Here is a 15,164-nt window from a genome sequence, read left to right on the forward strand (position 1 = left end):
GCTGAACACTTACCTTTTTGCTGTTGGTTAGGAAGAGGTTGCGTGCTGAGGCTTTTTGTTTGTATGCCTATAAAAGAACACCAGCCTAAAATTACTTAAAGGGTAATAGCTTTAGAGTATTTTAACATATCACTATCCATTCTTTAGCTGTTACACCTGTCAACCCTTTATTGTATAACTGCATACATGTTCTGTAACTATTTTTCATTTTGATGGAAACACCTTTCATCCTTCACAGTCAAAGGCACATAAATGTACTCCAACTCCTAAAGGAAGCATGTAAAACACCTCCATTTTCAGGAAGATTTCTTTAATTATTAGTTTTGCAAAATAGGGCTGTCCTACTCCACTGTCATCACTTAAAAGATGTTTCCACTGTTTCCCAAAGATTTTAAGAGTTAATGTAGATCCCATGTTGTTCACATCACCAAAATCAGTCTTTTGAAAATACAACGTCTGGCACACTGCAGCTATCCTCTGCCTGGTGTACAAGTCCATAAAGGATGATACAGCCATCAGTCATACTCAACTTGCTAGAAATTCAAAGTCTGTTAACTGTGTACTCCAAAAAGCAGGCTTTAAGATCCACTGACGACATCTCAACTAGTGATAGAGAACTGAGCTATCACAAATGTGCCTAAAGCTTCTCCTGTAAATGACAAAGTTTTCCCTAGGCTGTTTCTGAAGTAAGTTTCAAAAAATGTGCAAGCTGTAATGATTGAAAGTGCCTCTCCTGAACTTAGCACAAGACAAAGATACTGGTTTGCATTACATAGCTATCCTGCTGATTAGTGGGAGTACTTGCTCAAGTTTGCTGTTCACAGAAAAGGGTTGGATAGCCAAATGAAATTTGGCTAAAGCACTGCATGACCCACTCAGATATCATTGGTGATAAGAAATTAGAACTGCAGTTTGCTTACAGATAACAGCATATCAGCGTGGCCATTGACGACCACCAGAAAATCAGCTCTCACTTTACTCTGATTTTCCAAGTGTTACCTCTCCACTGAATTAATTTCCTATCTCCTTATCCTTTCTCGTTATCATCACTAATGCAGTGCCACTAGCCAAGCTCACCTTTGGCAACTCCTTTTTAACAATGCTAAGCCAAACTTTCCGCCGACGAGCATTAAGTTGTTCAATAGTCAAATGCTTTTTCTTGGACCCAGGTGGTGGTGTATCATGAGAAAACTTGGCAAAAACTTTGGTCTGGTGATGGTGGCGTCGTGGTGACTCCTCTGAAGAGAGATCTTCATCCCGTCTCCTCTTTTTCTTTACTTTTTTCAACTTGCCTGCATTAAAATAATGATCATGAAAATCTTTTTCTTTTTCCTCTTTTTTTGGGACCTTCCACATTTAGTCAGACATTTGTCCTAAATAAGCTATCCTAGCTGATTTTTGCATGGAACCAACAAAAAGCCAAACTTATCCCTGCTTGCCAATTCTAGTACCATCCACTTAATTCCTTGTTTTGAAACTAACTCCTATAGCATGTTTCCCTGCATAGAAACATACCCTAGGAGCTGGTATAGTGCTTCTCGTTCTGTGGTAAAAATTTATTTAAGACACTTAAAGGTAACACATCTAAATGTAACAAAATCAGCATTTGGTAGGGTAAGTTTCAAACCAAACTTGTCATTAGTTGAAAGAGACTGGCATGTTATCTCTTACTGCAGATACAGCTTTCAGAGGGAACTACCAGACAGTATTATCAGATATTAAAAATGCTCTTTCAGAGCATGCAAAACCATGGATAATACAAGATTAGAGAAGAAGAAGAAAAATCAACATTAAAGGAACTTGCAGATAGACAGGAAGGAAGAAGGCGAGTCCAAAATAATCTCCTTAAAACAAACAAACAACAAAAAAAAACAGCTCAAACTAAAGTACTTGCACTAGAGAGAATCTACGTTACACTGACAGTTCACAGCCTTTTCTTCCTTCCTCCTTACAGATCAACAGATGCAGCCAGCACAAACAAGAAAGGAAACTGTCCTTCCCACCATACATGCATCTGAGAAACTCCAGCTGAGAGGTTACAGAAGTAGTTCTATTTTAACTCATTTTGGACATCAATTCTGAGTTCCCTCTAATTTCCCCAAACAATCTCACTTCCTATTATTTCCATGTCACTAGAATTACTCATTCATGAATAACTGCATCGGGTACTGCATAGCTTATATTTTTTTCAAGAAATTATCACGTTTTCAAAAAAAATGAACAAATGGACATTGATACATAACAATATTTATGAATTTTGAAACTCTGCCAAGCACCATTGGGAACCATGAAGTATTTATTACATGAAAATTTCATTCTAGATCCAGAGGTCCACAAAGAAGATCTAAAACCATGAACTTTCAATTTATACTACTCTTTTTTACCCTAACTCTAGAGGCCAGAAGATAAAGCTCAGTATTTTCTGATGATTTCTCCTTGATACAACTGTCTATTAGCTTTCCATCCAAAACTTAAAGGTTTTGAGCATTTATGTTTATTCAAAACAAATAATACAGGAAAGGAGTTTAAATCACAGCAACCATTTAAAAAACACAAGGTTAGTGACTTTACCTTTTAATTTTTTCTCCTCTTTAAACTTCTTTTTCTTGGGCCCTAGCAGGTGGCGCTGCTGCTCATAGTAAGGGTCATGTGTAGACAGCAATCCTGCACTGTAGTACTGATATTGCTGCAACTGAAGTGGATGTAAATGAGCACACTCATGGAAACCAGATATAGCAGATAACAGAGATAGAAGATAAACAAGTTCACATTTTGATTGTAAATAAGAGATCAGTAAACATGCATCTCCATATTTAGCGTTGTTATCAAGGATTGAGGTGTCCAAAGTGAACCCACTTTGGGTACAGAGGTAGCTCCAATGTTCTACGTAGGCAACCAAACCCACCCAGTTAAATAAGAAGGGAAGAATGGGCAGTGAAGCTTACACTTGCAAAACATACTGCTCTATACAGGTGCTGCCCAGCAAGGCAGCACGTTATGGGCAGCGGCCCAATCAAGGACTTCCTCTTTGTTTTGCTTGCATTCCCAAATCACATACACATCCTACTTGATCATGCCAAAGGATAACAAAGAATGGGTTTAGATAAAAGGCATTTAAAAGATTTCCACCGTATATTCAAAGCAATATTTAACTAAAATATTAAGAATTATATAGAAGTTACATATAAACATGAAAATTATGACCTATCTGAAAACTGGATGTATAAATGTTTGTGTAGTTACATAGTATTTCAAGAGAAGCCAACACAATCTGGGTTTAAAAGTTAATGAGAAAGCAAAGGAAAGAAGTGGACACAAGCAAAGACTTGGGTGGGAAAACTATTTCTCCACTCCTCTGGAGAAATTTCAAAGCAATGACAAATTTTTGTTTCATACACATCTTGTGATAGCAGAGTAGGATGACTTCTTTCATCTGAGACCCACTTTCTGGCATAATTCAAAACAGCAATTATTTTTTTTTGCCAAAGCTCTTACAATTCAAAAAAAATACATTATTAGAATCAAAATAGTCAAAACGTGGCACAACTTTGAAAAACACAGAAATGGAGCAGGATGGTATGTTCTTATAGGGAAGAGGAAAAAAAAAACATAAGAAGAAAATCTAAAATAGAAAGTAAAGACAAAAAATTAAGTAAAGTAAAACCCAAAAGAATTACACAAAACAGTAAGGAACTCTCTTTCAGGAAGGTAAACATCACGTTATTACTTGCTGCCTCGATGATGATGCAAATATACTGCTTTATGCTTAATTTTAGACTTGAAACCCAAGGCATCTCAGTTTTGGTATGTATTATCCAAATCTAGCACTCTACATTTGCTCTAATGAACACAACAGAGTGTTGCAGAAGCTTTATGTACACATGTCCCTATACAATCTATGTAAGTTATCAAGAGGTTCTCAGCATAAGGGATCAACAGCTTTTCAATCTGTACATAATTAATTAAATAACCCTTGTCTGAAACTGTTATTAGATTGTTCTAGTTTATCAAACACTAGGGTATTTCCTAGTCCACAAAATGTTACCATTTTTCAGAAAAAGGTAAAAGCAATTAAAATAATGCAACCGAAAGAGAGAATAAAAATCAAGGAAAATACAAAAGTTCTGGATTTTTACCTCTTTGTCTTTGCTATATTTACTTTGATGTAGTTTCTTATATTTGTGTAATCGCAGCATATTGTGAAGCTCCTCCCTTGAAAGAGAAAACTCTTCTTCATCCTCTCCATCCTCATCACTTGGTGAATCTGTGTCACTGGAGTCATCGCTCAGAAGGATACTCTAAAAAGAATAAACGGAGACTAATTTAACAATCACAAGTCCCTGTACTGAATTGTTTATTTATGCAGAATGCTCTTAAGCCTTTATCTAATAAAGAGCTGGCAGACCTGGCCCAGCCACAATACTCAGCCTTTACAAAGTGTCTTAGATCTGAAATGCCTCCAATGGACAATCATTTTCTGACATACAATACTGTTTAGTAGCTAATCAAATGCAGGTTTTCTGATTTTCAGGGAGGTAGTTTTCTGAAAGTTTAATGAAAATTAAGATATTTCAAAAGTCAGTGCAGATGCTCCTGATCGTGGAAGATTCTTTCCAGTAGTGAGAAAAATCAGCATATAAGCAGGGGTATTTTATGCTGCATGGTTATAGGTGCTTTGCTACCGCATTTGTAAAGCCTGTCCTGCTACATGTATTCCTGCTATTCTACCACGTGCACCAGGTTTGGCTCTCAACTGACCTCTAGGCAAGCTGTTTTTGCTAACTAGAGAAGGCTGCAGTACAATGAAAAGGCAAAGATGGCATAATGCCACCTTTCTACTCTCTCTTTCCTTTCTCATCTGGACCTTGTACTGAGTACGTCTTAGGAAACAAACTTTCAGCTCAGTCCCAAATGTCCATTTAATGTACTTCGTAATAGCTCACTGTAACTTGTATAGTGCACTACAATTACTTCATGCTACTGAATGTATATTCTCTGAAATTTAACTTAAATGCTGCTGCTACCAAAACTGAAACGTCTACTGTCCATTTCATTACCTGATGGAAATGAAAGCCTTAAATCTACACAGACTATAATTCTATTTTGTTCTACTCAAGATCTTAACAGTACTTATTATCAACCATCACATTTTCTTCGTTCCCCATGTTTCTCAGATGAGAAGTCTCTGTAGAATGTCTTCTTTTTTCTTTTTTTTAAACTTTGGTCAGTGTTTTTTTTATGTAGAAAGGAAAAAAAAAACACATTCGTTTCTTCTTAGCAAGGGACATTAGTCTAACTCCAGGTACTTAAAAAGATAGTGCAGCAAACAGACCAATATAGTACAAGAGTAAAGAAATCCTTTGAAGGCCTCTTTTCAGCAAGATATCAAATATTAATACACTTCTGTATCACCTTAGGCTTATTCTTCAACATGATATTTTGCATCAATTAAAACTGCGTCTGATCATTTAGGGCAGCTCTTAAACACATCTGTCTAGCTTTCTAAGCTCTTGATAGCACATGTAAAGTAAAATTAAATGGACTACTGAGATGAGAACAAATAAACTTACTGTATTTGCCAATTTCATGTGAGGTAATGCTCTGACCTGCACTCAACTTTTTTTCTGCTATCTACTTTCTTACATGTTTGGATCTCCATGATCTATACTAAATGACAAGACAGAATCCCTCATTTACCACTGTCAACAAGGGATTAACTGGGACCCTCCTCATATTTCCTAACAGCTGCATTTCTTTGCAATATTCTTACCTTCAGCCACTTTCTGCTTTTCTTCAGCTTAGAAAAGTTATACAAGCTCCCTTTTTCAGACTTTGGTTCTGTTTAGAGAAAAAAAGATAACAAATTTCCTAAGAAATAATGCTTTTTCCAGCTTAAAACAAAGTAAGCAGAGATTCAATTTAGTGGATGACTACCTGGCTGCAATACTCCATTCAGGGAATGTGTGTTCAGCATCCCAGAATTTCCTACTCCAGAAGATTCCCCAAGCAAAGAGTTTGGAGGCTCTTCTTTAACTTGCATCAGGGAATCCCCAGCTTGAGGCAGCAAAGGATTGTCATCCAATCCATCCTCACTTTCATCACTGCAAGAAGAAACATAATATGGTGACAACGAAGGGAAAATGTACAAAATAGGAGGCACATACACAACTTTCCTTGCATGCAGCCATTTGCTTGGAAGCCTGTGAACTGAGTCAGCCTCAGCTTTAAGTCCACACGTTAGAAATAGGACTGTTAATAATCTCCTTCTCAGCAGCAGTTAATGATCAGACCAGTCTGGCTACGCTATCAACCCACACCCCCAGTCTCTAACTAGATTATTTAATTTGAAAAGCATGAACTAACCGAGAAGCTAAGTGTTGAGTCAAACCAAAGCACAACACTGTCATTCTCAGCACTCCCTTACATGTGAAAGATATAAGGCATTTTTTTCCCCTCTGTTCCTCGTGTGGATCTTATTACATGCCTGTAATACACCTGTTATCTATTACTCACACACTTTACAGTTCGGTAAGCCTGCAGTTCCAAAACACTGATGAAATTAAATGTAAGTTGTTTTGAGACAGAAGTGTACCTCTGATGACTCACTTCTCAGTGGTACAACCTACTGTCGTATAAATGCTGCATCCGAGAACACAGTCTGCATTTTGCTTAAGGCTACATGCCAGTTCCCTGAAAAATCAACTTAATGCTTGCTCATCCTATTTTTTGCTGGCAAAGAAAGTTTTGGCCACTCAACTACGAAAGAGCTTTAAAACATCTTGCCAAGTTGAACCTGGGCTGACAATATGCTGATTATCAATGTGAAGTAAAAAGTATAGTGCAAAATCTTTACAGGGAATGAGTTTATAATGAGCAAATCACTAATAAAACTCCTACTGCAGTGTTGCCTGGGAACAATATTATGAAAATGCTTGTCTGTCCTTGGTAATCCTAATGAGAAGGTTTTGGTACCTGGATATACTCCTGTTAAAGATGGCAGACGTCTGTCGTAAAAACTGATCCAATTGCAGAGCTTTCTCCAGATATTGCAGATAGAGGGGTTTTGCCAGCTCTGAGCAGCTGCCATCCTCCCTGGCGCCCAGCTCCGAGGCCATAGAACAAACTTCTCCTCATGCACAGATGCCTCGGAACACACAGCTGTCAAGAGGAAACAACAATCATCATCATCACCACCACCTCCAACAAGGAAGAACTAGGTGAGTAGGCAAACACATGCTACACCAAATGCCAATACTTAACACGTACCCAAAGAAGTGTGGGGCAAAAGGCTGAGGTTGCGGTTAATAGGTATGTTCACCAAACAAGCAGAAATTCAGACTAAACTCTCCACCACAAAATTATGAGTTTATGGATGCTACTTGATAAGAATGAGCACCGCACTGACCTAGCATGATAATTCAGATGCCTTAGCAAATGAGGACATAGAAATGGAAGGTAAAATGAATCCAGTCCTTGAACATCTAAAGCAAACTTTCTTCACTGTTAAATACATTTAACTCTTACAAAAAGGCAGCCGTGTATCATGAAAGTCAAATGAGTGCAATTAAATTATTTAGTTGAATTATATATGTATATAAAGCTGTTTTCCTCCAGAAAGAAAATACTAAAAATACTTTTCTTATGTGTTGTTTTTTTTTTTTAAATCGTTCAGTTCACAGCTGCAGTCTACAGAATACTTGTAAGACCTTTCCCTTAGAGGCAACACTAGCCTTACAGCCCTCAGAATACAACTGCTACCTGTTGCGCAAGCTACAATGCTTGACCAGAAAACCTGCCCCTCTGAACTGTTATCTTCATTAAAGAAAAAGGAATACATAGTTGCAATGTATTACAACCCTTTTCCATTTACAAATTTAGACTCTACTCCAGCTTTGTTTTTTCAACTAATAAAAATAGCCTTCCTGACTTTTTTTCATTTGTTCCCAGGACTTTGGATTCTCAGATTCCCCCACCCCCCCCCCAAAAAAAATACCCCACAGTATTTGCATTGTATGTACTTTAAAACCAAAGCTATCGTTTTATTGTTCTGTCAACTGTGGTTTTACTTTTGTTTATTGCACAAGATGTCATATCAATCGTTACAGTAATATTCAATCAACTGGAATTGTAGTTTTCTTTGATTAGGAAAGATGTCCTGAGTGATACAGTAACAGCAAGATAATTTTAACTGATCTCCAAACTCAGAGTTGTAACTGCAAATGAAAATGCTGTCAATGCCATAAATATGGTATTTACTAACAAATAAGTGCCTTTAACCAAAGCTTCTGCACATGTTGGATGACAAAAATATAAATAGCTTTTGAAAGACTTGGATTAAATGTTCTTCTAAGATTCTTCTGGTTTATATTAGTTCTTAAAGATGCTACAAATCTGAAGTAAACTTCACATTATTTTACTGCACAGGATTTCGTATCTGTTCAATTATTGAACTGTTACTGACTGAATTTTTTTAAGCTTATCCAAGTGAAAACATGAATTGAGCATCTGCTCTCCAAATTGTTCTCTCCATGTACACAGTCCAAAAATCAGCATCTAAAATTTTCCAAGTCCGTTAACCCCCCCAAAAACAATATACAAAGCAGACTCAAAACTTCCAATATTACAAAAGAACTGCAATTACCACCTTGAGACTATCAGCAGTGGTTGAACAAGAGCAAATCTTATTATTTCTTAATAAACACCCAGCCATGATTTAATGTCTTTACTCACACAGAATAAACAGCAGCATGCCAGGAGCTGTTAGACAGGATAACAGCCCTCAGTTAAAAATGACTTCTAGACTCAGGCTATCTAGGTTCAATTTTCTATATGCTAGATCTTCTTACACCTGACAGAAATAGAATAGATGACCTCTGTCACAAAATATGTTTCAAGCAGAGGTTAACAGAAGGAAGAAAGGACCCAAAAGCCTTCCATAAAAAAAAAAACGATTAAGATTTGTGTTTTCCAAGAAACTATCACCTATGTGTGTCACATTTTTTAACAACTGTCTGAAAATAAAACCAACCCAACCACCCACAAACAAGCACTACCTTACATCAAAGACTGTCTTCTAAGAGACAGGGTATAGTCATGAAGAAAATAAAGAGGTTAGAAAATGGGAGGAAACGTGAAATTTGTGCTTCTGGTGGAAGAAATCATTGTGGGAGGGGACAGAAAAGGACGTCAAAAAGGAAGACTTTTCTTTCCCATTAGTAACACTGATTTGTATCATATGAGCAGCTCAACAAAAAATTATATATAGTAAGGAGCAAGACTCAACACCTAGTATCATACCAGAAAAAAACACGGTGATCCCTTTACAGATATGTTTTGAAAAGGAGCAATAAAACAAGAACTAGCATGAGTTATGTTAATGCTGTATTATCCCAGTTTCCCAACCAAAACACCACGCACAACCACTGTTTAATGGTTTTGCTCAGAAGCACAGAGCATCCGGCACCTCTCGGCTCTTTGCAGAAGAGCCCTTTCCCCAAATTCAGCATCTGGTAGCACTGCAGGAAAGCAACCTGCCTCCTCTGCCTAGAAGAGGGCAATAAGCACCCATGAGTTCAAATGGATTCATCACTTCTGAGGACAACGACAGACTGAACACGCTTTTTTTCACCCCAATGAGACTTAACCTAAAAAAACTGTAAGAGCTTAACAGCAAAATGAAGGGAAAATAATGGGAGAGATTTGAGGTGAAACCCTTAACTGCCAGACAGCAGGCGGGTTGGAAGCATGGCAAACGCAAACATTTACCTGATCTAAAAGGAGCAGCTGGATGCTCCTCCAGCTTCCCGGGAACCCCTGGCCCAGAGCTGCCACCAGGCCGCATCCCCAACCCGCCACAGGGCTCATGGGGCTCCGGAGATGGCCCAGCCGAACACAGCTTCCTTATCTGCATGGCACTAAGGGCCCCAAAAAAAGGGGATGCCATCAAATGTGTTCACTAACCAAAAAATTCTGAGATTTCCTCAGGAGTGGCTCACTCCTACTGTATGGGCTTCGTAGGCAAACGTGAAAGCGAGTGGTAACATCCCGTCTGTAGCGACCGCAGTCATTCCTTCCCTATCCTAACAAGCTAAACTCCCCCATTGTGTGCTAGAGACATGCCAAGTACCTGTCTTGTCTGCACTTTTTCCAGATACCTGTGTTCTGAAACGTTATTTCCCAGTCCTGGAAGCCTTACGTTTCCATTCTCCAAGTCCTCCTCGTGCTGACAGTGTAAAAGGGCTCTTCGTTTCACCCCAGATGACAAGCTTTTGCTTGTCTTCCTATTTTCCTTGTCCCGAGAGGCTCCTGTACACACAAAGTTAATTACTCTTGTCTTCAGAACAGTTACTGGTTGGTATCCCGCCTACTGAATAATCAAATAATCACAGGCAAGCCTAACAATATTCTTAAATATATTAAAAATGCCCAAAACAAGTTCAGTGTTATAGAGGCATCTTAAATACAGGATGGTTCGGGCTTTCATTTATTTATACACTAACAGCCACTCAGGGCTTCTCTGCTGATCAAAGTAATAACCTGGGAAGCTAACAGATCCATTCCATCTTTATTCTCTGTTCTTTTTGTTCCCATTCTAGGTTTTAAGAAACAAAGATTTCCAAAGGCAAAACCTGCTTGTATACTGATGCAAGAGAAGGGGGGAACAGCCAAAAGGGATGCACCCAACAGCCCTACTCACTGCAGCAGGGAACAGCGGTCAGGAAACTGCACCGACACTGTTTCAGTGGATTTGTATGGTGAGGACATGCTTTCCTTGTCATCTTGGAAACAAAGCTACCCTTCTGCTTCCTCAGTTTAAGGAAATTTTTCATTACTGGTGGCAACATTTAGGTAAATACTGTGTTACAGGTGGTAAAATGACTGGATGCTGCAGGGCAATCCTTCTGCCATCACACCTTTCTTACCCATGTACTCCCACTTGATAAGAAGTTTCTGTATCAAATTCAGTAGTTATTTGCTTTCTCTCTTCTCCCTTCATCTCCCCCTGAGCAGTAACAGCCTAGAAAATGCGCACTTGGAACCGAATAGCTGCTGCGCTGGCTGGCTCGCACTTTGAATCCTTCAGTGTTCTTACCTAATCAGAAGTTCACACTGAAACTATTTAATTGCATCACGTGGCCCTTTGAATTATTAAAGGCACAAGTCAAACGCCACCACAAGGTTCTGAGTTCAGCTACCAAATCCATAAAAATAACCTTCAAAATGGTATGTTTTTTTAAAGAGCTAAGTTCACTTTTAAGACACCCTCCTCGTCCTTCTTTAAATCACATTGCTCAATTCCATGTTAATGCAGGTGTGGGGTTTATTCATTTACTTTGCTTTTCAGGTCTGTCCATCACAATGTCTAGTCAGTAAGCAAACACCCAGCACTGGAGAAGAACCCTTCAAGGACACCATCAGAAAGCAGAATTACACAAGGTTTCTAATTTTTATACCCATCAACGTGCACAAACGAAGGAGCAAAACCACTGTTTTCATGAAGCAGCCTAGCTTTGAAGGTAGACTCTCCCAGTTTAAATAAATAACTACTGGCCATTTCTGAGTGAAGCCCAGCAGATTTTTGCTACCAGTATCAGTTTAAAGCCCCGGCAGGGGCACGCTGCAGGTCAGAAGTTCTGCCTGCCCAGCAGTTGGGAAGGATTTTTGCTTTGGATGGGTTCTCCAGAGTCGCCTTCTCCTCAGTCACTGGCATCTCTACATCTCAGGTAAGGCCCAGATTACCTTTTTTTTTTTTTTTTTTTTTTTTTTATGCCTAATGCCAGCATCAAACATTATAGCAAATACTGACAGTAATTGCACTCCTGAGGGCACATGCACAAACACAAGCTACCGTGCAGGTACAAGGCAGAGCACAGCAGCTAATCCACAGTGCCTGTTCTTAGCCTCTGACTAAGTCTAAGATGCAAGGCAAATCAGCAAGGTAAAACTAATCCAAAGAGTCTCAGTTGTCACACACTACACATATGTGTATGAACTGTTACCAGCTGGCAGGAGAGCACACTTACATACTCAAATATTTCAGCCCACAAAAGCAGTTTCTCACCTCTCCTCCCTCTAACTAGTGCAAGCACACGGGCAACACGATTAAACGGACAAAAAGCTGAAATCCCAGCTTACCCAAGGAAATTATGTCTCTCTCAAATCCCTTTTTACATCATTCAAAGTTTTATCCATAGACCAGGATGAAGAAGTAAAGCCAAGGGAGCAAGAAAATAACCTTCTATGCTTTTTTTTTGTTCTCTCACAACTTTAGCAATCCTCTATTTTTTCTTGTGTGGTCTTCTCATGTTTTGCATTTTGGCACCAACTCACCAAGACTTTCCAAACTGAAACGAACATCTAAAATCCTGTTTTTTTTTTTTCCTTGAAGAAATTTACGAATCAATCAGGCAAACTCTCATCAAAATAGCAGAATACTGTAAGGACATCTTAGTAACATCTCCAAAACAACTCCTGACAAACATGTAAATCTACACAAATAAATCAAGATTTACATGGAAAATGTACATGAGTACAGTACTATCAGTTTGGTATATTTTTGTCAATTTCCTTACATGCATGTAATCTCTAATACAGGCAATTGCGGTGGCATAAAACAGCCTGAAAAGGTATTTTGCTTGGAAGAGAATTAAAACATTGAGAGGGAAAAGACGAGCATTTTATTTGCTTTGATAAGCGTATAGTTACACTGACAACTGTTCTCTGTGGTACACTATATGCCAGATCTTAAAGTAATACATAATCCCTGTCTAGTCTTTTTATGGCAGTAAGTTTCTTAAGTATAACTTTGATACACAAGAGATTATTGCTTTTCAAAAACTAGAGAAGGATATTTATATGAATTTAAAGTCCTCGGTCTCCACTAAATTCAAGCTGAATGAATAAACAACAAGCACATGCAACTGAAGACACGTTTGCACCTTTTTGGTTTGAAATGGATAAGAAGTCATTTTTAATTGCTTTTCTGAGTAATTAAATTAGTTAAACCTAGATACTGTTCTATTTATGGTACTTTGCTGATTTGCTTTTGTGGCAAGGTTTTATATTGCTTTCCAAGGAATGAGACAGCACTTCATTGATCTCCGCTCCACTTTTTAATTGCTTTTAAACACAGAGAAGAGCCACTGGGATACAAGCCCTGCATTTTCTAATTGCAGAAATAATGGTCACAGACTATTAAAAAAGAAAAAAATGCTGTACAGCTCTGCAAAAACCTTACTGGAAGCGCACACGTAAGCAAACCACAGAACACCTTGAGCGATACCAAGCGCAGAAGCTGGCATGTCACGGCTCTGCTTCCACGTTTAAACTAGCAGGAAACCAACCAGAAGAAAGCAAGACATCAAACTATGTCATAGTAGTCGCTCAGGGAGATTACGTCTTGCCCCAGGAGGGCAGCCTCCAGCGCTTAGAGACCTCTGATGGCGCTTCCAGACCCTGCACTATGCAAGCACACGCCTGTTACCCTCGTACTCTGACATTGCTTCACCCCTGGCTGTGTACACAGAGCACGAGCTGCAGACGGACGGTTTGGTTTTTGCTCCCTCCGTCCCAGCCCACGGAAGGGGAACTATGCCCAAGCAAGCTCTGAGAGGACCATTTTCTTCCTGCCATCTAAAATAACCCCTAGCATGTAATTTAGCTCGTCAGGCAGCGTGCTTGCCGCAGAATTTACAGCTTGTTACGCTATCCCCAAGCGGAGCACAACTTGCTCGTTCAGACAGCCAAGAAACGCGAGGCAGGGTTTGAAGCAACTTTAATCAAGTACGAGCCAGAGATGCCCAGAAGGAAAGGCTCCTAACCCCTGGGGAAGGGCTGGGGGTGCAGGCAGGCCTCCTGGGGCTCCCTCCCTTGCTGCTCGCTCCCTCGGCAATGGGGGGCAGCAGTGGCAGTCGGGGGGGGATCAGGCGCTACGCTGCCGTGTAGGCGTGAGAGCGGTGACAGTGCAAAGGCGATTATTTTATTTTATCACGTTTTGGGGAGCTGCGAGCGTTATGAGGTGCGCCGCACAGCTCCACGCGACAGATTCATCTGAGAATAAAGTAAAGCTGTAGAAACGGACGTTAATATCACTATCAAAACGAGCTTGAGTTTAATTATTTCGCGAGCACGTGGCCGGGGTGCCTGAAGGGGCCAACGGGCCGGGGCCGGGAGGGGCCGGGCGGGCAGGGGCCGTGCAGCGCCCCCGGGCCCACCACCCGCAGCGCCTCCCTATCCCCGGTGCCCGCACCCGCCGCCTCCTTCCTCCTCCTCCTCCTCCTCCTCCCCCCCCGCTCCCGATCCGTGCCCGCGGGCACCGCCCGCTCCCCCCCCCACTCCCCCTCCTCCCCCCCCCCCGCTTCGCGCACGCGCCGCCGCCCCCCGCGCGCACGTGCGGCCGCAGGTGCCGGCGGCGCCCCACCCCCACCCCCACCCGCCCCAACCCCCCCCCCGCGGCCCCGGTGCGGGGGATGGGGGGGGTACCGGGGAGCCCCCCCCCGGCGCTGCGGGGCCCGGCGCCTTTAAGAAGAGGCCCGGCCGCCGCCGCCGATGATGGGGGGGTGTGGGGGGGGGCCTGGGCCTGTCCCCGCCGCTCGGCCCCGGCCCGGCCGCGCTGCCCCCGGTGCGGGCGGCGCGGAGGCGGCGGCGCCGCGCGGCTCACCTGGGCGGCAGCGGCGGCGGTGGCGGCGGGGGGGAGCCGGCTCCGGCTGCGGGGCGGCGGCGGCGGCGGCGGGAGGGCCGGGGGCGTCTCGGGGTCCGTGCGCGCCGCTGGGCTCCGCTCCGCCCGGCCTCTGGCCCCGCGCTGCCGGGGCTGGCGCCGCCCGTGTCGTGGCGCGGGGCGCTGCCGGCTGCCGCCTCGCCAAGATGGCGCCCGCGCGGCTGCTGCTGCTGCTGAGGAGGAGGCGGCGGCTGCGGGCGCGGGGACGGCGGCGGCGGCCACTTTGGCTCACTGCGAGGAGAGGAGCAGGGACACGGGGAGCCATGGCGGGGGGGAGGAGAGGCGCCATGCCCAGGCCTGAACAATCGAGCCCCGCGCCGCCCCCCGCCGCCCCCGGCCCGCCGCCCGGCCCCGCCGCCCCGCCCGCGCCGCCGCCGCCTCCCCGCCGCCCCCGCCGCCCCCTCGGCGGGCCCCGGCCCCGCGGCCGGCCGGCGGGGGGCCCGCGCGC

The 15,164-nt window shown here is 42.5% G+C and overlaps 1 protein-coding gene across 1 annotated transcript in view; it reads right to left on the reverse strand.

Moving 5' to 3' along the window:
* The window catches only part of INO80 (INO80 complex ATPase subunit), a 66,413-nt gene extending 51,373 nt beyond the window's left edge, over positions 1 to 15,040 (reverse strand). Inside the window, exons 1-8 of the mRNA XM_082760687.1 lie at positions 14,660 to 15,040; positions 6,973 to 7,158; positions 5,935 to 6,101; positions 5,771 to 5,838; positions 4,137 to 4,298; positions 2,572 to 2,692; positions 1,078 to 1,292; positions 14 to 67 (exon numbers count right to left, since the gene is read on the reverse strand). Coding sequence (XP_082616813.1) covers positions 14 to 67; positions 1,078 to 1,292; positions 2,572 to 2,692; positions 4,137 to 4,298; positions 5,771 to 5,838; positions 5,935 to 6,101; positions 6,973 to 7,115 — 930 coding nt within the window. The 5' untranslated portion in view covers positions 7,116 to 7,158; positions 14,660 to 15,040. The remainder of the gene's footprint in view (positions 1 to 13; positions 68 to 1,077; positions 1,293 to 2,571; positions 2,693 to 4,136; positions 4,299 to 5,770; positions 5,839 to 5,934; positions 6,102 to 6,972; positions 7,159 to 14,659) is intronic.
* Positions 15,041 to 15,164: the final 124 nt, after the last annotated feature.

Source organism: Aythya marila (genome assembly GCF_965140915.1).
Source record: "Aythya marila genome assembly, chromosome: 5".
Classification (NCBI taxonomy): domain Eukaryota; kingdom Metazoa; phylum Chordata; class Aves; order Anseriformes; family Anatidae; genus Aythya; species Aythya marila.